At 42.3% G+C, this 18,478-nt stretch overlaps 1 protein-coding gene across 4 annotated transcripts in view; it reads left to right on the top strand.

Annotated features, from left to right (window-relative positions):
- LOC137508077 (fibrillin-2-like) overlaps positions 1–18,478 on the top strand; it is a 710,315-nt gene that overhangs the window by 455,551 nt on the left and 236,286 nt on the right. For all 4 annotated transcript variants that reach the window (XM_068233727.1, XM_068233729.1, XM_068233728.1 and 1 more), the window contains 2 exons: positions 4,467–4,549; positions 16,340–16,438. In XM_068233727.1, the coding sequence (XP_068089828.1) occupies positions 4,467–4,549; positions 16,340–16,438 (182 nt within the window). The remainder of the gene's footprint in view (positions 1–4,466; positions 4,550–16,339; positions 16,439–18,478) is intronic.

Genomic DNA, 18,478 nt, shown 5'->3' with positions numbered 1-18,478 from the left:
TATAGGTTAGGTCGGTAGGTGACTGCAGTATAGGTTAGGTAGGTAGGTGCTGCAGTATAGGTTAGGTACGTAGGTGCTGCATTATAGGTTAGGTAGGTAGGTGCTGCAGCGGTGGTGGGAGCAGGCATAATAGTAATAACTCACCTTAGGTCATCCGAATAGCCGACCCACGCAGCTTCAATGTGCTTCCTTTCCCGACCTCTTTCTCAGTTACAGCACCCCCTGTGATGACATGCGGCACGTCATCACAGGGGTCGCTGTTACTGAGACAGATGCTGGGAAAGGAAGTACATTGAAGCTGCATGAGATCGGCTATCCAGCTGAAGGAAGGTGAGTTATTACTATTGTGTCCGTTCCCACCGCCACTGCACCACCCTCCTGCCGCAAAAATCCAGCGCCCCCATAGAAACGGGGCTGGTTGAAACATTGCATGGTATATAGACTGGGATTTTACAATATAGAAGGGGTGGCATGGCCCTCTGTAGTCTATTGCATTATTATTGATCATATTGGATGTATTAGAAATTTTTGTAATTTTTCAACCCACTAGGTTGGATTAGTAAGTCTACTATTCTTTTTAGGACCAGACAATCTCACGGCTTTATGGAGGGGGATACACCAATGTGGCCTTAATTTATGCAATTTTATATTGTCCATGGTGGCAGGCAGATAAAAATTATTCTTAGATCACCCTGTTATGGGAAAATATAAATAATTTTTTCAGTGAGGCTTGGCACAAGGAGCTAGTGGAGTTAATTACTACCACCGCCATAAGCCCACTGACACATAATTATAACTTATAGGGTGCATCATTTCTCTAGTAATGGGAGTAATGGGCTCTGACACTCGGCAGCAATCGCTTAGTGTATGTACACTTTAAAGTTTTTAATAACATGTTGATACAATTGAGATAATAAAGCTATTTTGAATCTATTGGTAGCTCTCTGGCATTGTCCTTTATATACGTGTAGTGTGCAGCTATACTGGTTTTGGTGCATTTTTCTAGTTTTAGTGTTTGTTGTCTACCAGTGCTAGCACCTATATGCTTGAACTTCATATTATTGTAAAAAGTAACCTTTTTGGTAATTTTTTGTAGCATCTTGTTTCCCCCTGATCATCCTTGAGTTTAATTGGAGTCCACCTCTCGTAAAATCAGTTGATTGGACATGATCTGGAAAGACACACACCAGTCTATATAAGGTCCCACAGATGGGACACAGCAGACAATTCACGTCAGAGCACAAACCAAGCATGAAGTAAAAGGAATTGTCTGCAGACCTCCGAGACAGGATTGTCTTGAGGCACAAATCTGATTCTGGGGAAGGTTAAAGAAAAGTTTTGCTGCTTTGAAGGTCCCAATGAGAACACTGGCCTCCACCTTCCATAAGTGGAAGAAGTTGAAAACCACCAGGACTCTTCCTAGAGCTGGCCGGCCATCTAAACTATTTGAAGGATGGATTCAAATCGTTAAAAGATCATTTAATAGCAGAAACAAAATTTATAAATCGGTTCAAAGCTGTGGACAAAGGCTTGAAAAAGGACAAAAACTTTTTATGTTAGTATGAGGCTCATGATATTTAATGCCATAACTCTTTCTCAGCCTATATAGCTAAACTGTGAATTCAGAATTTACGATGCCTCTGTGACAGTCTGTGTTAATTGTGTAAACAAGAAGCCTTATCTCACCTACCAACCTCTCACCCCATTTAGATGTTCTGTTTCACTTAAAGGAGTACTTAAGTCAGCTAAAAAAAATGACTTTTACTCACCCGGGGCTCTCCTCAGCCCCCTGCAGCTGAACGGTGCCCTCGCCGTGTCCCTCCGATGCGCCTGGACTCACCGGCGACCACTTCCGGTTCGGCCGTCACCGGCCGACAGGCTGGGAACGCGGCTGATTAGCCGTGTTCCCGGCCACAATAGTGCCCTCTATAATGCTATTGCGGGCGGGAACGTGGCTAATACGCCGCGTTCCCAGCCTGTCGGCCGGTGACGGCCGAACCGGAAGTGGCCGCCGGCGAGTCCAGGCGCATCGGAGGAACACGGCGAGGGCACCGTTCAGCTGCAGGGGGCTGAGGAGAGCCCCGGGTGAGTAAAAGTCATTTTTTTTGCTGACTTAAGTATTCCTTTAAGGCTTCTTAATGACATGTATTTATTCTTGAAAAAAATCTATGTATCCTCTTTTGATGTTGCATGTATATAGATGTCTATTCCTACATCTTGTGGGCATTCAGCAATGCACAGAGATATTCTGGATCAAAACCTGCTCCAGAACGCTCTTGAACTCAGACTGGGGTTCATCTTTTAGCAGGACAATAACCCTAAGCACACAGCCAAGAGGAGTGGCTTCAGGACAACTCTTTGAATGTCTTTAAGTGGCCCAGGCAGAGCCCAGACTTGAATCCGATTGAACATCTCTGGAGAAATCTTAAAATGGCTGTGTACCGATGCTTCCCATCCAACCTGATGGAACTTTAGAGGTGCTTCAAAGAGGAATGGGCTAAACTGGCCAAGGATAGGTGTGCCATGCTTGTGGCATCATATTCAAAAAGACTTGAGGCTGTAACGCTGCCAAAGGGGCGTCAACAAAGTATTGAACAAAGGCTGTGAATACTTATCTACATGTGATATCTCTTTTTTTTTTTCTTTTTTTTTTAATACATTTGCAAAAACCTCATGTAAACTATTTTCATGTAGTCATAATGGGGGTGTTGTGCATAGAATTCTGGAAAATGAATTTAATCCATTTTGGAATAAGGCTGTAACATAACAAAATACAGAAAAAGTGATGAACTGTGAATACTTTCCGGATGCACTGTATAATCTGTAATGAGGAGGGGGGAGGATGTTCTAAAAGGTCTGGCCACCCAAGCAACCTAGCCTCATTGTAAGTAGGCCATGTTTGATTTAATTTACATTCTTTCTGAAGTGGAATATACTCATTTGTAAGAAATGAAGGCTATGGTCACACAAACATTTTCCACCAATTTACTGTACTTTCATGGCTTTTTCCTGTTTAGTGAAATCTGCTATCTTTAAATGAGCATCTTTGTTGAAAGTCACAATCAGAATGTGTGCAAAGGACAACTGTAGAATCTTTATGGAGACCAGAATCAGCAGTTAATTGTGTATATGTTAAAGATGAACTTTACTGAATATAAGTTAAAGGAGCACTATGGTGAAAATTAGGCTATTAGGATAACTCTAATAGCATGTACCTAATAGTAGGAGCATTATATATCATGCTTGTTTTTTGTTGTTTTTAATTAAATGTGGGCTTAAAAGGCTATAGACAGCATATGTACACATCCTGCCTGTCACTTTCCAGATTTAAAGGGACTCAGAGCTGAAAAAAATAAAAAGATTTTATACATACCTGGGGCTTCCTCCAGCCCCATCTGCCTTGATCGCTCCCACGCCGCCGTCCTCCGCTGCCCACAGCTTCAGGAACTGGGTCCCTGCACTTCTGTGATCAAGGCCAGTCTATGCAGGAGAAGTGCGCCCTCTACATATCTCTAGAGCAGCTTCTGGAGAGATATGCAAACAGCGTACTTCTCTTACGTTAGACTGGCTCCGACTGATGGAAGTGCGGGGACCCGGTACCGGAGCTGCAGACATCGGAGGACAGCGGTGTGGGAGTGATCCAGGCGGATGGGGCTGGAGGAAGCCACAGATATGTATAAAATATTTTTATTTTTGAGCGCTGGTACACTTTAAGCAATGTGTAATAACCTTCTGCCGAAATGGGCTGCTCTGTAACAGCTGATTTCCCCTCTCTCTCGCACTCCCTGTTGAAGCTGTATGCAACATGGTTATGCAGGCTGCTCAGGGAGTGCTGTGGCAGTTTGCAGTTATAGATGTAAACAGATAAGCAAGGTAAAGTACTTGTTTACATGAAGTTTTACACTTGGCTCCTTCTGCTCCCATTGCATTGCCACCACACCACACAAAGCCTTGAAAATTTAGAAAACCATGAGCAAACCCCATGAGTAGATGGATTGATCCAAAACCAGTCAGATTTGTCAAATGTTTACTACCTACTGTAAATGACAACAATATGGAAAAAAGTAACTTAGAGTGAATTTTACTATGGGACAAATGTATATCTTATACTGTATGTATGTATTTGAAATTTTACAATTTTTCACGATAGTGGACCTTTAAATCTTTGTAATGCCGTGGTTTTGGCAAGGCCTTCTCTACCCTTTATAGCACACTGCAGTGCAGTGATAAAAAAAAATTCTGGCTTATACCCTAAGCATGCAGAAGAGGCCAGAGCATTGATGTTTGTCCCCTGTTTAGATTTGCTTAAACTCCCATATGTCTAGAGGTGATAGTATTTCAGAGCAATCTGTCTGGGTACTTAAATAAGAATTCATTTATCTGCTGGACTGATTACATTGTGAAAAGTATGAATACTGTGTCAAGTCTGTGAACTTGGAAAATAAATTGGACCTTTCCCTTTTCAGGCCAAATGTTTGTGGATCTCGATTCCATTCCTACTGTTGTCCAGGGTGGAAAACATTACCAGGGGGAAACCAGTGCATTGTTCGTAAGTTTCTTTTTCATATTTTCTTTTCCATAAATGATAGGTATTACATTCTAAGCTGCAACACATGTATTCGCACAACTGCCAGACAAACAATTCAAGGTTGTACTAGTACAAATCAACATTGTGTGTAAAAGTCTCTTCTGAATTTAGAATTTTCCAAACCCTTTGGTCCTTGCTTGCAGTTCAGACCTCACACTTACAGTTCTGTTCTTTCCAAGGTTTTTACAGGTTTTATGTGCGTAATGAATGAGAGCTTAGAGAAGTAATAACTTGTGCCATCTGATTTTATTTTACTAATCCAGCTCATATATCTGTTTCTCATCCCAGCATGGTGAAGTCACTTCACATAAAGCAGTGTGATCTTTGTCGTATAACAAAGGGAATCGACTTTTTTCTTAAAGTGAAATATCATTTAAGTTCACCCTTTTAGATACTGTAAAACAGTCATATCATCATTGCCATATATCTGTGGTATTCTCTATTAAGGCAAACTCTGGCAAATAATTTTTATTTTAGCATACAGTGAGTTAGTTAGGAAGAGAGGGATACCCTTGGTTGGATTTTTAGGTTCCAGTCAGGAAGATTTCTGCTCATTTTCTATTCCAGCAACAGGGTATTAGAGAACAGGGAATGAAAAATCTATCTAGTCGTAAACTGCCTTCTCATACCAGGTTGCACATCCTCTTTGTTTTTGACTGGGTGACCCAGGTATATGATCGGTTATGAGCCCTGGGCCGCTCATCTATGGTAGTTACCTTACCATAACACTCTGACCAATGTTTGGTTGGGTATATCAGTATTAAACTGTATGTTATATCACTGTGTTGATTATATTGATGCCTATGGTTTGTCAGGGATCCTCCTGAGTATGGCTTTCTTCACCTTTTTAGCTCCCTGTGTAAATGTCACTTCTTCTACCACAAGCAGCACTGGTTGGCTGTCTGACTATGCCTACATGTATGCCTTTTCAACATCCCCTACTGTTTCAGTGTGCTTTTTCAAATTGGTCTTTGTACAAAAACTTTGCTATAAATTCTATGAAAAATAAAGAATCTTTCAAAAAAGATTGAAAAATAAATCGGTCTAATGGGGACACAAACGGGAATATGTGTTAGAAAATTTTTTGTTAGTGTCCCATTTGCAAGATCACCCACATTTTACCCAGCAACGGTTACAAAGGGCAGGATTAGGAATAAGGACAGCAATAAGAACCTGGTAAAGCTTATAACCTTTTCTCACATTTCCAAAAACTAAAATAAATTAGTTTAACTGGAGTTACACCTCATCAGCAGTTGAGACTTGAGAGTGACTCACATTATTAAAGCGGATCTTAATTAAAACAATGTCCCCCTCCGCATCTTCACCCAGGATAGCAATAGTTAGTCTCTGGGAGCAGGGAAGTGCCAGGACTAGGAGCTCTGGCATGGTATGGTACTACAGAGTGATGTACAAAATTCTGGCCTAGCTGTCTGCCACATGCGTGAGTATGCAGGCAGACATATGTATAAACACTCCCATATGGTAACAAATACAGTTGGCACAGGCTTCAATAAGCCAGGGAGCACACACAGCAAGGATAGAGTAAGAGGCACACAGGGATCAACCAGCATCTGCCTGTGAACTCAGGCTTGACGCAGTCTGCTGGGCCAGTCTCTCGTGCACCACCCTGCAGTTCTGTACATCTAGACAGACACCTGGGAGGAAAAGTGAGCAATATAAAGCAGTACTTAAAGTGGACCTGAACTCGTGCACAGAACAGAAGGAAAACAGAGAGAAATGCACCCTGTATGTAAACAGAGAGAAATGCACCCTGTATGTATTTAGAGAGTTTAGCCTGTCTAATTCTCCCTCATCTGTTTCTAATCATAAGTTGTAATATGATCTCTCCCCTTTGTCACATGACTCATTGAAAAGCACAGGGTGTTAACAATATGTCTGCTTCCATGAATCAGGAAGTATAAACAGTGCAGATTTAGTTTAGAATTTGTGTCAGATGTAACAAAGAAATGTTTTTTGTTTAAAGGTTATTATGATGTTGCGTATCTTTTAGAGCAGAGAGGGAATTCTGAGTTCAGGTCTGCTTTAATGATCAGCACTAGCTTTGCTATGGGTGTCTTTTATATGAGTTTAACTGGTCTTTTAAAGGTACTTGAAACAAAGTAAGAAATAGAATTGATATTTATCTGGGGATTCCTCCAGCCCAATGTACACCATTGCCTCCCTTACCATCCTCCCCAACCTCTTAGTTTGCAATCTCCTCTGGTATTAGGGCTCCAGTCAAGGTGCACTGTGCATGCGTGGCCTGGTCGCGCATGCTTCCCCATCGCAGGGAAAGTTCTGTCCCTGGCTACCTATACTAGGGTCACCTATGCTTGGCTACCTATACTGGGGGTACCTATGCCTGACTACCTATACTGGGGGCAGCTATACCTGGCAACCTATACTGGGGGCACCTATACTTGGAAGTTCCAGTTTCAACCAGCACTACTAAGTATAGGGAGTAGAGATGGGCCGAACCTCCGATTTTAGGAAAAGTTCGCGAACCGCAATAGACTTCAATGGGGATGCGAACTTTGAAAAATAGAAAAAATTATGCTGGCCACAAAAGTAATGGAAAAGATGTTTCAAGGGGTCTAACACCTGGAGGGGGGCATGGCGGAGTGGGATACATGCCCAAAGTCCCGGGGAAAAATCTGGATGTGACGCAAAGTAGCGTTTTAAGGGCAGAAATCACATTGAATGCTAAATTACAGGCCTAAAGTGCTTTCAAACATCTTGCATGTGTATACATCAATCAGGGAGTGTAATTAGAGTTCTGCTTCACACTGACACACCAAACTCACTGTGTAACGCACTGCAAACAGCTGTTTGCGTAGTGATGGCCGTGCTGGACTGGTGCGCACCGTGGCGAGAGTGTAGGCCGTTGTGGTTTTCAAGCCCATATGGTTGCCGGGCTTTGGTAGCTCAATGATAGAACAGTGACTGTCCAGCTGATCAAATTTGGGGCTCGATTCACAAAGCGGTGATAACCCAGTTATCACGCCTAAAAGACTTTAGGCGTGATAACCTTTGCACCACTGAGTTATCACCGATTTTTGCTCTAACTCGCGCGAAGTTTCCGCGCGTACGCGCGCAAAGTCCCATAGGGCTTAATGGGAGCTTCGCGCGAAGCACCGCTTTGTGAATCAAGCCCATGGTCTGTCCACAATGAAGCAACTACCTTATTATCTTCTTGTATGTAGGTAGGCATAGGTAGGAGTCCCAGTATAGGTAGGTAGGCATAGGTAAGTGCCTCAGTAGTTAGCTAGGCATAGGTAGGAGTCCCAGTATAGGTAGGTAGGCATAAGTAGGTGCCTCAGTAGTTAGCTAGGCATAGGTAGGAGTCCCAGTATAGGTAGGTAGGCATAGGTAGGAGTCCCAGTATAGGTAAATAGGCATAGGTAGGTGCCTCAGTAGTTAGCTAGGCATAGGTAGGAGTCCCAGTATAGGTAGGTAGGCATAGATAGGTGTCCCAGTAGTTAGCTAGGCATAGGTAGGAGTCCCAGTATAGGTAGGCATAGGTAGGAGTCCCAGTATAGGTAGGTAGGCATAGGTAGGTGTCCCAGTAGTTAGCTAGGCATAGGTAGGAGTCCCAGTATAGGTAGGTAGGCATAGGTAGGAGTCACAGTATAGGTAGGTAGGTGCCTCAGTAGTTAGCTAGACATAGGTAGGAGACCCAGTAGTTAGCTAGGCATAGGTAGGAAACCCAGTATAGGTAGGTAGGCATAGGTAGGTCCCCTAGTATAGGTAAGTAGGTAGGTGTCCCCGTATAGGTAAGTAGGTGCCCCAGTAGTTAGGTAGGCATAGGTAGGTGTCCCAGTATAGATAGTTAGGCAGGGCCTGGCTGGCACAGTTATAACAATTACCAAGGTCCAGCTGCAACAGATAGGGCTGTATAATGTCAGTGAGCAACACACACAAAAAAAAACACATCTGGAAAACATTAGCTCTCAAAAGAGCTGTTGAGGGGTGCTATTTTAGCAATAACAATCAGCCAGGAGCAAGCCAAGACCAAGAGCCTAACTAATCTTTCCCTAGGAGAACAAGTCTGCAGCAGCTGTCCCTAGTCTGCCTCTAGCAGGCACACGAGTGAGTGTAATGGCCGGCAAGCCTGCCTTATATAAGGGAGGGGGGGGGGGCTCCAGGGCTTAGTGTAGCCTGAATGGCTACAATGTGCCTGCTGACTGTGATGCAGAGGGTCAAAGTTGACCCTCATAGTGCATTATGGGGCGAATCGAACTTCCGCAAAAGTTCGCCTGGTCCAGGCGACCACGAACCACCAAAGTTCGCCTGGAACCGTTCCCCGGCGAACTATTCGGCCCATCTCTAATAGGGAGCTCAGACCTGAACAACTCAGGCTTTGTGCGCAGCCTGGGTGTACTGATTCATGGGAAATTAAGCTTCAGGAATCAAATCTCAGCTGTTGTGAAACACCTCTTCTTTCACCTAAGGAATATTGCAGGGATTAAACACCTCATACCTCCAACAGTTCTTCCAACCCTAGTTCATGCCTCCATTACATCAAGGCTGGACTACTGCAATGTTCTCTATACTGGCCTTTCAAACAAAGACCTGTAGTGCCTGCAATTAGTACAGAATGCTGCTGCATGGCTGTTAACTAGACAACCCCACCATTGCCACATACAGTGGCTTGCAAAAGTATTCGGCCCCTTTGAAGTTTTCCACATTTTGTCACATTACTGCCACACACATGAATCAATTTTATTGGAATTCCATGTGAAAGACCAATACAAAGTGGTGTACACGTGAGAAGTTGAACAAAAATCCTACATGATTCCAAAGATTTTTTACAAATAAATAACTGCAAAGTGGGGTGTGCGTAATTATTCAGCCCCCTGAGTCAATACTTGGTAGAACCACCTTTTGCTGCAATTACAGCTGCTAGTCGTTTAGGGTATGTCTCTACCAGCTTTGCACATCTAGAGACTGAAATCCTTGCCCATTCTTCTTTGCAAAACAGCTCCAGCTCAGTCAGATTAGATGGACAGCGTTTGTGAACAGCAGTTTTCAGATCTTGCCACAGATGTTCGATTGGATTTAGATCTGGACTTTGACTGGGCCATTCTAACACATGGATATGTTTTGTTTTAAACCATTCCATTGTTGCCCTGGCTTTATGTTTAGGGTCGTTGTCCTGCTGGAAGGTGAACCTCCGCCCCAGTCTCAAGTCTTTTGCAGACTCCAAGAGGTTTTCTCCCAAGATTGCCCTGTATTTGGCTCCATCCATCTTCCCATCAACTCTGACCAGCTTCCCTGTCCCTGCTGAAGAGAAGCACCCCCAGAGCATGAAGCTGCCACCACCATATTTGACAGTGGGGATGGTGTGTTCAGAGTGATGTGCAGTGTTCGTTTTCCGCCACACAAAGCGTTTTGCATTTTGGCCAAAAAGTTCAGTTTTGGTCTCATCTGACCAGAGCACCTTCTTCCACATGTTTGCTGTGTCCCCCACATGGCTTGTGGCAAACTTCAAATGGGACTTCTTATGCTTTTCTATTAACAATGGCTTTCTTCTTGCCACTCTTCCATAAAGGCCACATTTTCCGATGCTGTGACATCATTCTAAATGGGGGGGGGGGTTCATCCATGGGCATAACAAACACCCCCGCAATGGATGCGACTGTGGTGGGCCTGAGGGGGAGAAGCCTGGGGGGCCTGGCAGCTCTGGGGCCTATCCAGGGCAGTTTTTAGTGCAGGAGGGGAGCAGCAGGCAAACACACCTGCAGGGAAAGGGTCCGATTCCTCCCTCCCTCACCTTGCGCCCCTCTTAAACGCTCCCCCTTTCATAAATTATAGCAGTGGACACCAGACAGGGAACACAGGACTACTCACCTCTTCTGGGTTCCATGACATGAAGCTCCTGTCTTCTCTGTCGCAGCACTGTTCACTCTACTTCCTGATTAGGGGACATAGAGTGAGCAAGCGGTGCTGTGTTTCCTGCCTGCTGGCTGCTGCTGTAATTTCTGGAGGGGGTAGCACTTAAGGGGGGCCAGCGGTGAGGGAGCGGGGAGTTGGGCCCCTATACTGTGGCACCTGTACTTGGCTACCTATACTGGGGACACCTATACCTGGCTACCTATTCTGAGGGCACCTATACCAGACTTCCTATTCTGAGGGCACCTATACCAGGCTGTCTATACTGGGGGCAACTATACCAGGCTATCTATACTGGGGGCACCTTCACCTGGCTACTATACTGGGGCACCTGTACCAGGCTGCCTATACAGGGGGAACTTATGCCAGGCTGCCTATACAGGGGGCACCTATACCAGGCTACCCATACTGCGGACACCTATAACTGGCTACCTTTACTGGGGGCACCTAAAGCTGTCTACCTACACTGGTACCACCTATACCAGGCTACTTATACTGGGCTACCTATACTGAAGGCACCTATACCTGGCTACCTTTACTGGGGGTACCTACACCAAGCTATCTATACTGGGGGCACCTATACCTAGCTACCTATTCTGAGGGCACCTATACCAGACTACCTATTCTGAGGGCACCTATACCAGGCTGCCTATACTGGGGGCAACTATACCAGGCTATGTATACTGGGGGCACCTTTACCTGGCTACCTATTCTGGGACACCTATACCAAGCTACCTATACTGGGGCCATCTATACCAGGCTACCTTTACTGGAGGCACCTATACCAAGCTACCTATACTGGGTGCACCTATACCTGGCTACTATACTGGGGGCACCTGTACCAGGCTGCCTATACAGGGGGAACTTATGCCAGGCTGTCTATACAGGGGGCACCTATACCAGGCTACCCATACTGCGGACACCTATAACTGGCTACCTTTACTGGGGGCACCTAAAGCTGTCTACCTACACTGGTACCACCTATACCAGGCTACCTATACTAGGGGGACCTATACTGGGCTACCTATACTGGGGGCGCCTATACCTGGCTACCTTTACTGGAGGTACCTATACCAAGCTACCTATACTGGGGGCACCTATACCTGGCTATCTATACTGGAGGCACCTATAACTGGCTACCTATACTGGAGGCACCTATAACAGGCTACTTATACTGTAAGTATGTTTTTGTTTTTTTTAATATAGTCCCTGGCCTGCCTCTCCAAGTTGTGTTTTTAGGCGGGGAGGAGTGTAGAGGCGGGCTCCATCCAAAGTTTTGCAGCGGGGCCCAGTCATTTATAGATACGCCCCTGAGCGCATCCTCGCAAATTTCGTTGAGGCAGCAAAAAGTTTAGAACCGGCCCTAGGCCCAAGTACTATACTTCATCAAACAAATAGATTTTTTTATTTCTTTAAAAGTCAAATTTACTGTGACTGTGTAACAGGGTAACAGAGTTAAGTCAATAAGAGCTGTACTATGATGCATCTGGCAAAGGTATGGGCAAAATAGATGGGGATTGGGCACTGGTGTTTGGCTACACCACTCCTATTGTCAGTATGACAGTGGATTGGGTGGTGATGCTCCATTTCATCACACTAAAAAGAAGTTTTCAAATCTGAATTGAAAGATAGATATTGATTTAGGTTAGCTGTCATTAAAGAAGGTTGGATTTAGGAAATAAAGTATTCAGAGGTTATTATTATCTGTTATGGGCCAGATGTTAGTGTAACCGAGGTTAGGGTTAGGCATCAAGAAGGGATACATTATTTAGATTGGAGGAAACATAAAGGTAAAAGGTAGGCAAATTAATTTAGAGGAAGGTTAGATTTGAGCTTTAGAAAGTTAAGTGGTTAGTTTTTGGCAAACGATAAGGGAAGTAAGACATAAAACCTGTGACAGAAACAGCTTTGTGGGGACAAGATATTAAATGATATCACACAGTGCTATTTGACCTATCAAACCTGCAACTTGAAGTATTTACTTCACAGCTAAAAGCGAGATCTGCTTACTTCAACCCATTAAAGTTATGTTTCAAGTTGGTGTTTTGCCATTGCAGATGCTGTCGACTCTCTGAAAAAACTTTTATTTGATTTTCTTGTGGTTTTGGGTCTGAAATATTGACCTCAATTCACTAAGCTTATCCCCTGTCTTTAATAATGTTTCTAGAGTTATCACCATGGTGATAAGGCATGTAGAATTCAGGAAACATTTTACCTCAGGCAAACCTAAAGTTAACTCTTCAATCCTTAAAATAACTCCAGAATTCTAAAGTTAAAGGCCTCAATTCACTAAGCTTATCTCCTGTCTTTAATAACATTTCTAGAGTTGTCACCATGGTGATAAGGCATATTGTAGTCAGGCAACATTTTACCTCAGGCAAACCTAAAGTTACCTCTTCTGTCTTTAAGTTAACTCTCCAATCCTTAAAATAACTCCAGAGTTAAAGACAGGCTGTTAATTAACTGTGTGTGAAAATAACTACAGAGGAGGTAAATTAACTACAGAGGAGGTAACATAAGGAATGAAGAGGTAAGATAACTCTCACTGTGTAGAGGTAAGTTTTCTCTTGCCTTATTATCTCCAGCATGATCTTAGTGAATTGAGGCCATTGACAGGCTGTTAATTAACTGCGTGTGAAAATAACTACAGAGGAGGTAACTTAACTACAGTGGAGTTAACTACAGAGGAGGTAACTTAAGGTGCGTACACACGCACTACTATAAGGAACGACGGGTCCGTCTGTCCCTCCAGCTGGGCGGGCATTCCAGCAACAGTAGAGCGTGTGTACAGTCTGTCGGCAGACTGATAACACTGTTTCTGAACGATCAGCTCAGCGGATCAGTCAGAAACTGTGTTCTCAGTCTACCGACAGACTGTACGCACGCTCTACTGTCATTGAACGACTGCCCAGCGGGAGGGTCTGATGGACCCGTCGTTCCTTATAGTAGCGCATGTGTACGCACCTTTATGGAATGAAGAGATAAGATAACTCTCTCACTGTGTCGTGGCAAGTTTCCTCTTGCCTTATTATCTCCATCATGATCTTAGTGAATTCCTTTCAGAGCTTTCTTCCTCAGTTTCAAAGAGACTGTTAATGTAGGAAGATATACTCAAAGGCACCTTGCCTTTCCTTAATGTTTCTCTAAAGGAAAGACCTATATTGTTAAATAATTTAACCACTTAAGTCTATCTGGATGGATATATCCATCCAGACAGACTGTGCAGCTTCTGCTGCCTGATTGCGCACGCTCCCGCTGCCTCCCGTTAGCCCCCCTATCAGTAAATGGGAATATAGTTCCCATTCACCGATCCAAGTCCCCCGCAGAAAAACCGAAGGTCTCTTATCGGAGGCCGTGGTCTTTCTGCCCAAAAAATAGTTTCCCATCTCCTTTTTAGTTCCTGGAAGCGTGATCGTACGCTTCCAGGACCTTTTTGATTGTGGCCATCTTGTGGCCAAATAGTAAACTATACCCACATACATTTTTTATTAAATACTTACATTATATTACATTTAAAATTAGCTGTTTACCTCCCATCTTAAAAATTACCCAAATGCATTTTTTTATTTAAAAAAAATTTAATTTAAAAAAAACCCAACATAAATAGTTACCTAAGGGTCTGAACTTTTTAAATATGCATGTCAAGACAGTATATTATTATATTTTTTTTAAATTATAAGCTTGTAAATAGTGATGGACGCAAATTAAAAAAATCCACCTTTATTTCTAAATAAAATATCTGCGCCATAAATTGTGACAGGGACATTAAATAAACGGTGAAATAACCGGGACAAATGGGCAGATAAAATACATGAGTTTTAATTACGGTAGCATGTATTAATTTCAACTATAATAGCCAAAAACTGAGAAATAATGATTTTTTTCTATTTCTTTCTTAATCTTCCTGTTAAAACAGATTTAGAAAAAAATAATTCTTAGCAAAATGTACCACCCAAAGAAAGCCTAATTAGTGGCGGAAAAAACAAGATATAGATCAATTAATTGTGATAAGTAGTGATAATGTTATTGGCGAATGAATGGGAGGTGACAGTTGCTTGGATGCATAAGGTGAACAACACTGTAGGCTGAAGTGGTTAATGGTTTGTCTGGTTTTCTTTACTAGTTGCATTTTTCTGGTAATTTTTATACCAATGTACTACTTCTTACTTACCTGCAATATTGTTAAAATAATAGTGTGCCTCATTAGATAATAGACTGGATTTTACAAAAAATCTGATCTTATATCCCGCATCCCCACCAAACCTTCTCTCCAGCATGCCCCATCTCCTACAAAACAGCCTGTCCTTATCAATTTTTGATTAATTTTGAAAATTAATAAAGGGGGTCTCATTTTTAATATATTTACGTTATATTTAATTACCATATTGAATGTAATGTTTCATCTATTAGAGCCAGTTTGCATTGGACCAGAATTGCATATATAAACAGTAGTTACTGAGATTGAAAAAATACACGTCTATGAACTTTTACATTTTAAGCCTTTCTGTGCTTTAAATAGAGGAAGAAAAGCCACAAGAATATTACTGTACTAATTTATAAAATGTGCTTCAGTGATTCAGTTTGATATGCATCTGTATTTTGTAAAAAAAAATCTTGGATAAAAAAAGCAAAAAAAAACAAAACAAAACGGAGTAGCTCCTTCCTGTAACCCATGCATACTACCAAATAGTCTGTGTTTCTAGGAGGAAAAGGCCGTCAAGTATCTGGCTGGTCGTCTTTGAGTCAGACAAGCCCTTTATTGCTTCCAACACTGGCAGGAGCCTACTGTGCCTTATTTAGAGGCCATAGCTCTTCACTTTTTCACTCAAACTAAAGAAAACACAGATGAAGCAAGATGTGCAAATGGGCATACAGCATGGGACTTTGGGGGTAATAAATAAAATTGACACTAAAATTTAGAATTCAGTGTTCCAAGCTGTACAGGCCCAGATGCAGTAAAACAGCAAACCCAAACCAGACCACTCCCACCACCAGTCTCCCAGATGGAAAGAGGTTCATAAACTGGAATGCAGTATGTCTCTTTTTTACTAATGTTATGCTCCTCATTTAATACAAAAAGTTCTATTTTGGCTTTATCCTCAAAACATTCAGTACCTCCTGGGTTGTCCACATGATTTTTAGATAGTTGTACAGTCAGCAATATTTCTAGGGTAGAGCAGTGGCTGCCTCCTTGCTATTCTGCCATACACATCATTGCTGTTCTGTGTTCTTCTGATGGTAGATCATTGAACATTGCTTAGAAATTACCTAAGGCTCCTTTGTATACTTTTTGATTATTACAACTGGAGTTATCTTTGATGGTTTATCACTTTGGGGTTAGGGTAACAATGGTGTTAAATTTCCTCCTTATTTTTCTGAGGTCCTCCTACACCTCCTTTGAGCCATAAAACACATCCAAATGTGTATGTGTGATCAGACTTTGCTGGATTTCTGTTCTTTAAATAAAAAGAGTGTCTCCTTCACTTCTGATTGGCATACAATTGATTGAAAACACCAGACCCTGATTTCACCATCAAATTATATGGTCAACCGAAGATTTTACTTACCGGTGGCACACACATATGTGTTATTGCATAATTTTTCCCAAAAGACATACATGACCAAATATAATAATTCTTGTTTAATTTGTTTTACTGTGTTTTCTCTATCTACTTTTAGGAATTGTTTGAAGATCGGATGTAGTTATTGGTCATATGTTTATTAAAATGTAGAAAATGTTAAAGTGTTCTCAAACTTTCAAGCACCACCTTTATAGCTGTATTTTTTTAGGTTTTATGTTAAATTAGTGTTTGTACATTACATTTTATCATAATTTTAACTTTTTTCCCTATTTGTCAGCAATCTGTCGGAATTCCTGTGGGGATGGATTTTGTTCACGGCCAAACATGTGTACTTGTTCTACTGGACAGCTCTCTCCAACTTGTGGAGCTGGTGCAGGTATGTGAAAAAATATTAAAATATGTATTGCAGCAAGGAATAGATATATTCTATATACACAAAAATGTTTCCTATGTACTATTTAAAGAGACTCTGTAACTTTAAAAAGTGCCCCTGGGGGGTACTTATCTCGGGAGGGGGAAGCTTCTGGATCCTAACGAGGTTTCCCCCTGTCCTTCTCTGTCACACGGTGGTCTTGCTGCTCATAAGTCACAGCCAACAATTTGTCAGGCTGGCTGTGGTGTAGGCGCAGTAGGGCCTGCAATATTTACCTTCCCCAGCTCCATCGCCTGTGCAGTAGAGCAGACCCGACTGGAATCGGCTATTTCTGCCTGGTTCCGAGCTGAGAGCCGATACTGCGTCTGCACTGGAGCCTGGAAGGTATATATTTACATGGCCACTGTTCAGAGCGGCCAAGCAAGACTACCGAGGGACGGAGCAGGACAGGAGAAGCCTCAAATGGATCTAGAGGCTTCCACCTCCCGAGGTAAGTACCCCTCAGGGGCACTTTTTAAAGTTACAGATTCTCTTTAAATCTCAGAAAAAAAACCTCCATCACTTCACTACATACAACTAAAATGATCCATCTTACTTTTACCCTATTTCTATCAAAACATTTTTCAGGAAGCCAAAAAGGGCAAAGATGTAGAAAGTCATTCCCAGGTCTTTATTGCCTGGGTGCACAGCAGAAACTTACATTCATTTTCTGCTTCCAAGCACAGGAAGAGAGAGAAATCTCCAAAACAATCAGATCAAATCTAAGAGTGGTCAGAGGCTGAAGCAGGTAGAATTGTTCCGTACGTGACTTTGTATATCACACTACAGTAGTGCTGTAATTTTTTGTAACCAGTACACTTTTGGCACAATGCCTGCATTTTAAAAATTACACTTAAAGAGAATCTGTACTGTCCGACTTGTACAATAAAAAAACATACCAATCGAGTCACTGTGTTCTCCTGGATGCCTCTTTGCCATGTCCGCCGCTCCCCGCTGCGATCCTGGCTTTTAATCGCCAGTTTTAGGCAGTGTTTACAAACAAAAACAGGGCCACTAACCAGGAAGTGATGTATATATATATATATACACATATACATATACACATATATACATATATACACACACACACACACACACACACATACTCTAATATGTGTGTATGTATGCGTGTGTGTGTATATACATATATATATATATATATATATACATATATATATATATATATATATATATATATATATACATATATATATATATATATATATATATATATATATGTCATATTCCAGTATACTACAAGTATTTATTGCATGGTGCATCTGCACTCCAGTCTGGGATTCTCACAGTTGCACAGCATGTGACAGGCAGCTCCCTCCCCCCTCAGAATAGATATATTACAGAGACAGTGCAACTAGAAAAGGCTGCAGTAATCCAGACCACATTAGAACAGGTATAGGAACTTACAGGATTGAAGAAATAAAACGGAACATTTTGTGACAGAGTCTCTTTATAGCGGAATTGAACTCTCTTCCTCTCTTCTCTAAAAGATAAGCAGCAGCATAATACCCTTTAAAGAAAAACATTTCTTTGTTACAGCTTACAGAACTGCAATAAATCTGTAGTGTGTCTACACCCTGCTTTCCTGGAAACAGACAAAGGGTTAACATTCTGTGTTTATTAGCTGTGTTTACCAGGGACTGTGGAAATTCTGTGCAGACACAGCTGAGAGATCAAGTTATGCTTGTGATTACTTACAGATGAGAGGGAATTAAACAGGCTCTTCTGTCTAAAAACACACAGGGTGCAGTTCTATCTGTTTTCCTTGCGTCCTGTTCAAGAGCTTAGGACCACTCTAAAGGACACCTGAAGGGAGAGGGATATGGAGACTGGCATATTTATTTCCTTTCAAACTACTCCAATTGCCTAGTATCCTGGTGACCTTTCATGTATCAGTGTCTGTATCACACACCGGAAACAAGTCTGCAACAAATCCAGTCAGACTTCAGTCAAACATCTGGTCTGCATTCTTCTTTAAGCCGCATC

The sequence above is a fragment of the Hyperolius riggenbachi genome, chromosome 1 (genome assembly GCF_040937935.1).
Source record: "Hyperolius riggenbachi isolate aHypRig1 chromosome 1, aHypRig1.pri, whole genome shotgun sequence".
NCBI lineage: Eukaryota > Metazoa > Chordata > Amphibia > Anura > Hyperoliidae > Hyperolius > Hyperolius riggenbachi.
This window is presented reverse-complemented; position numbering and strand designations above follow the sequence as displayed.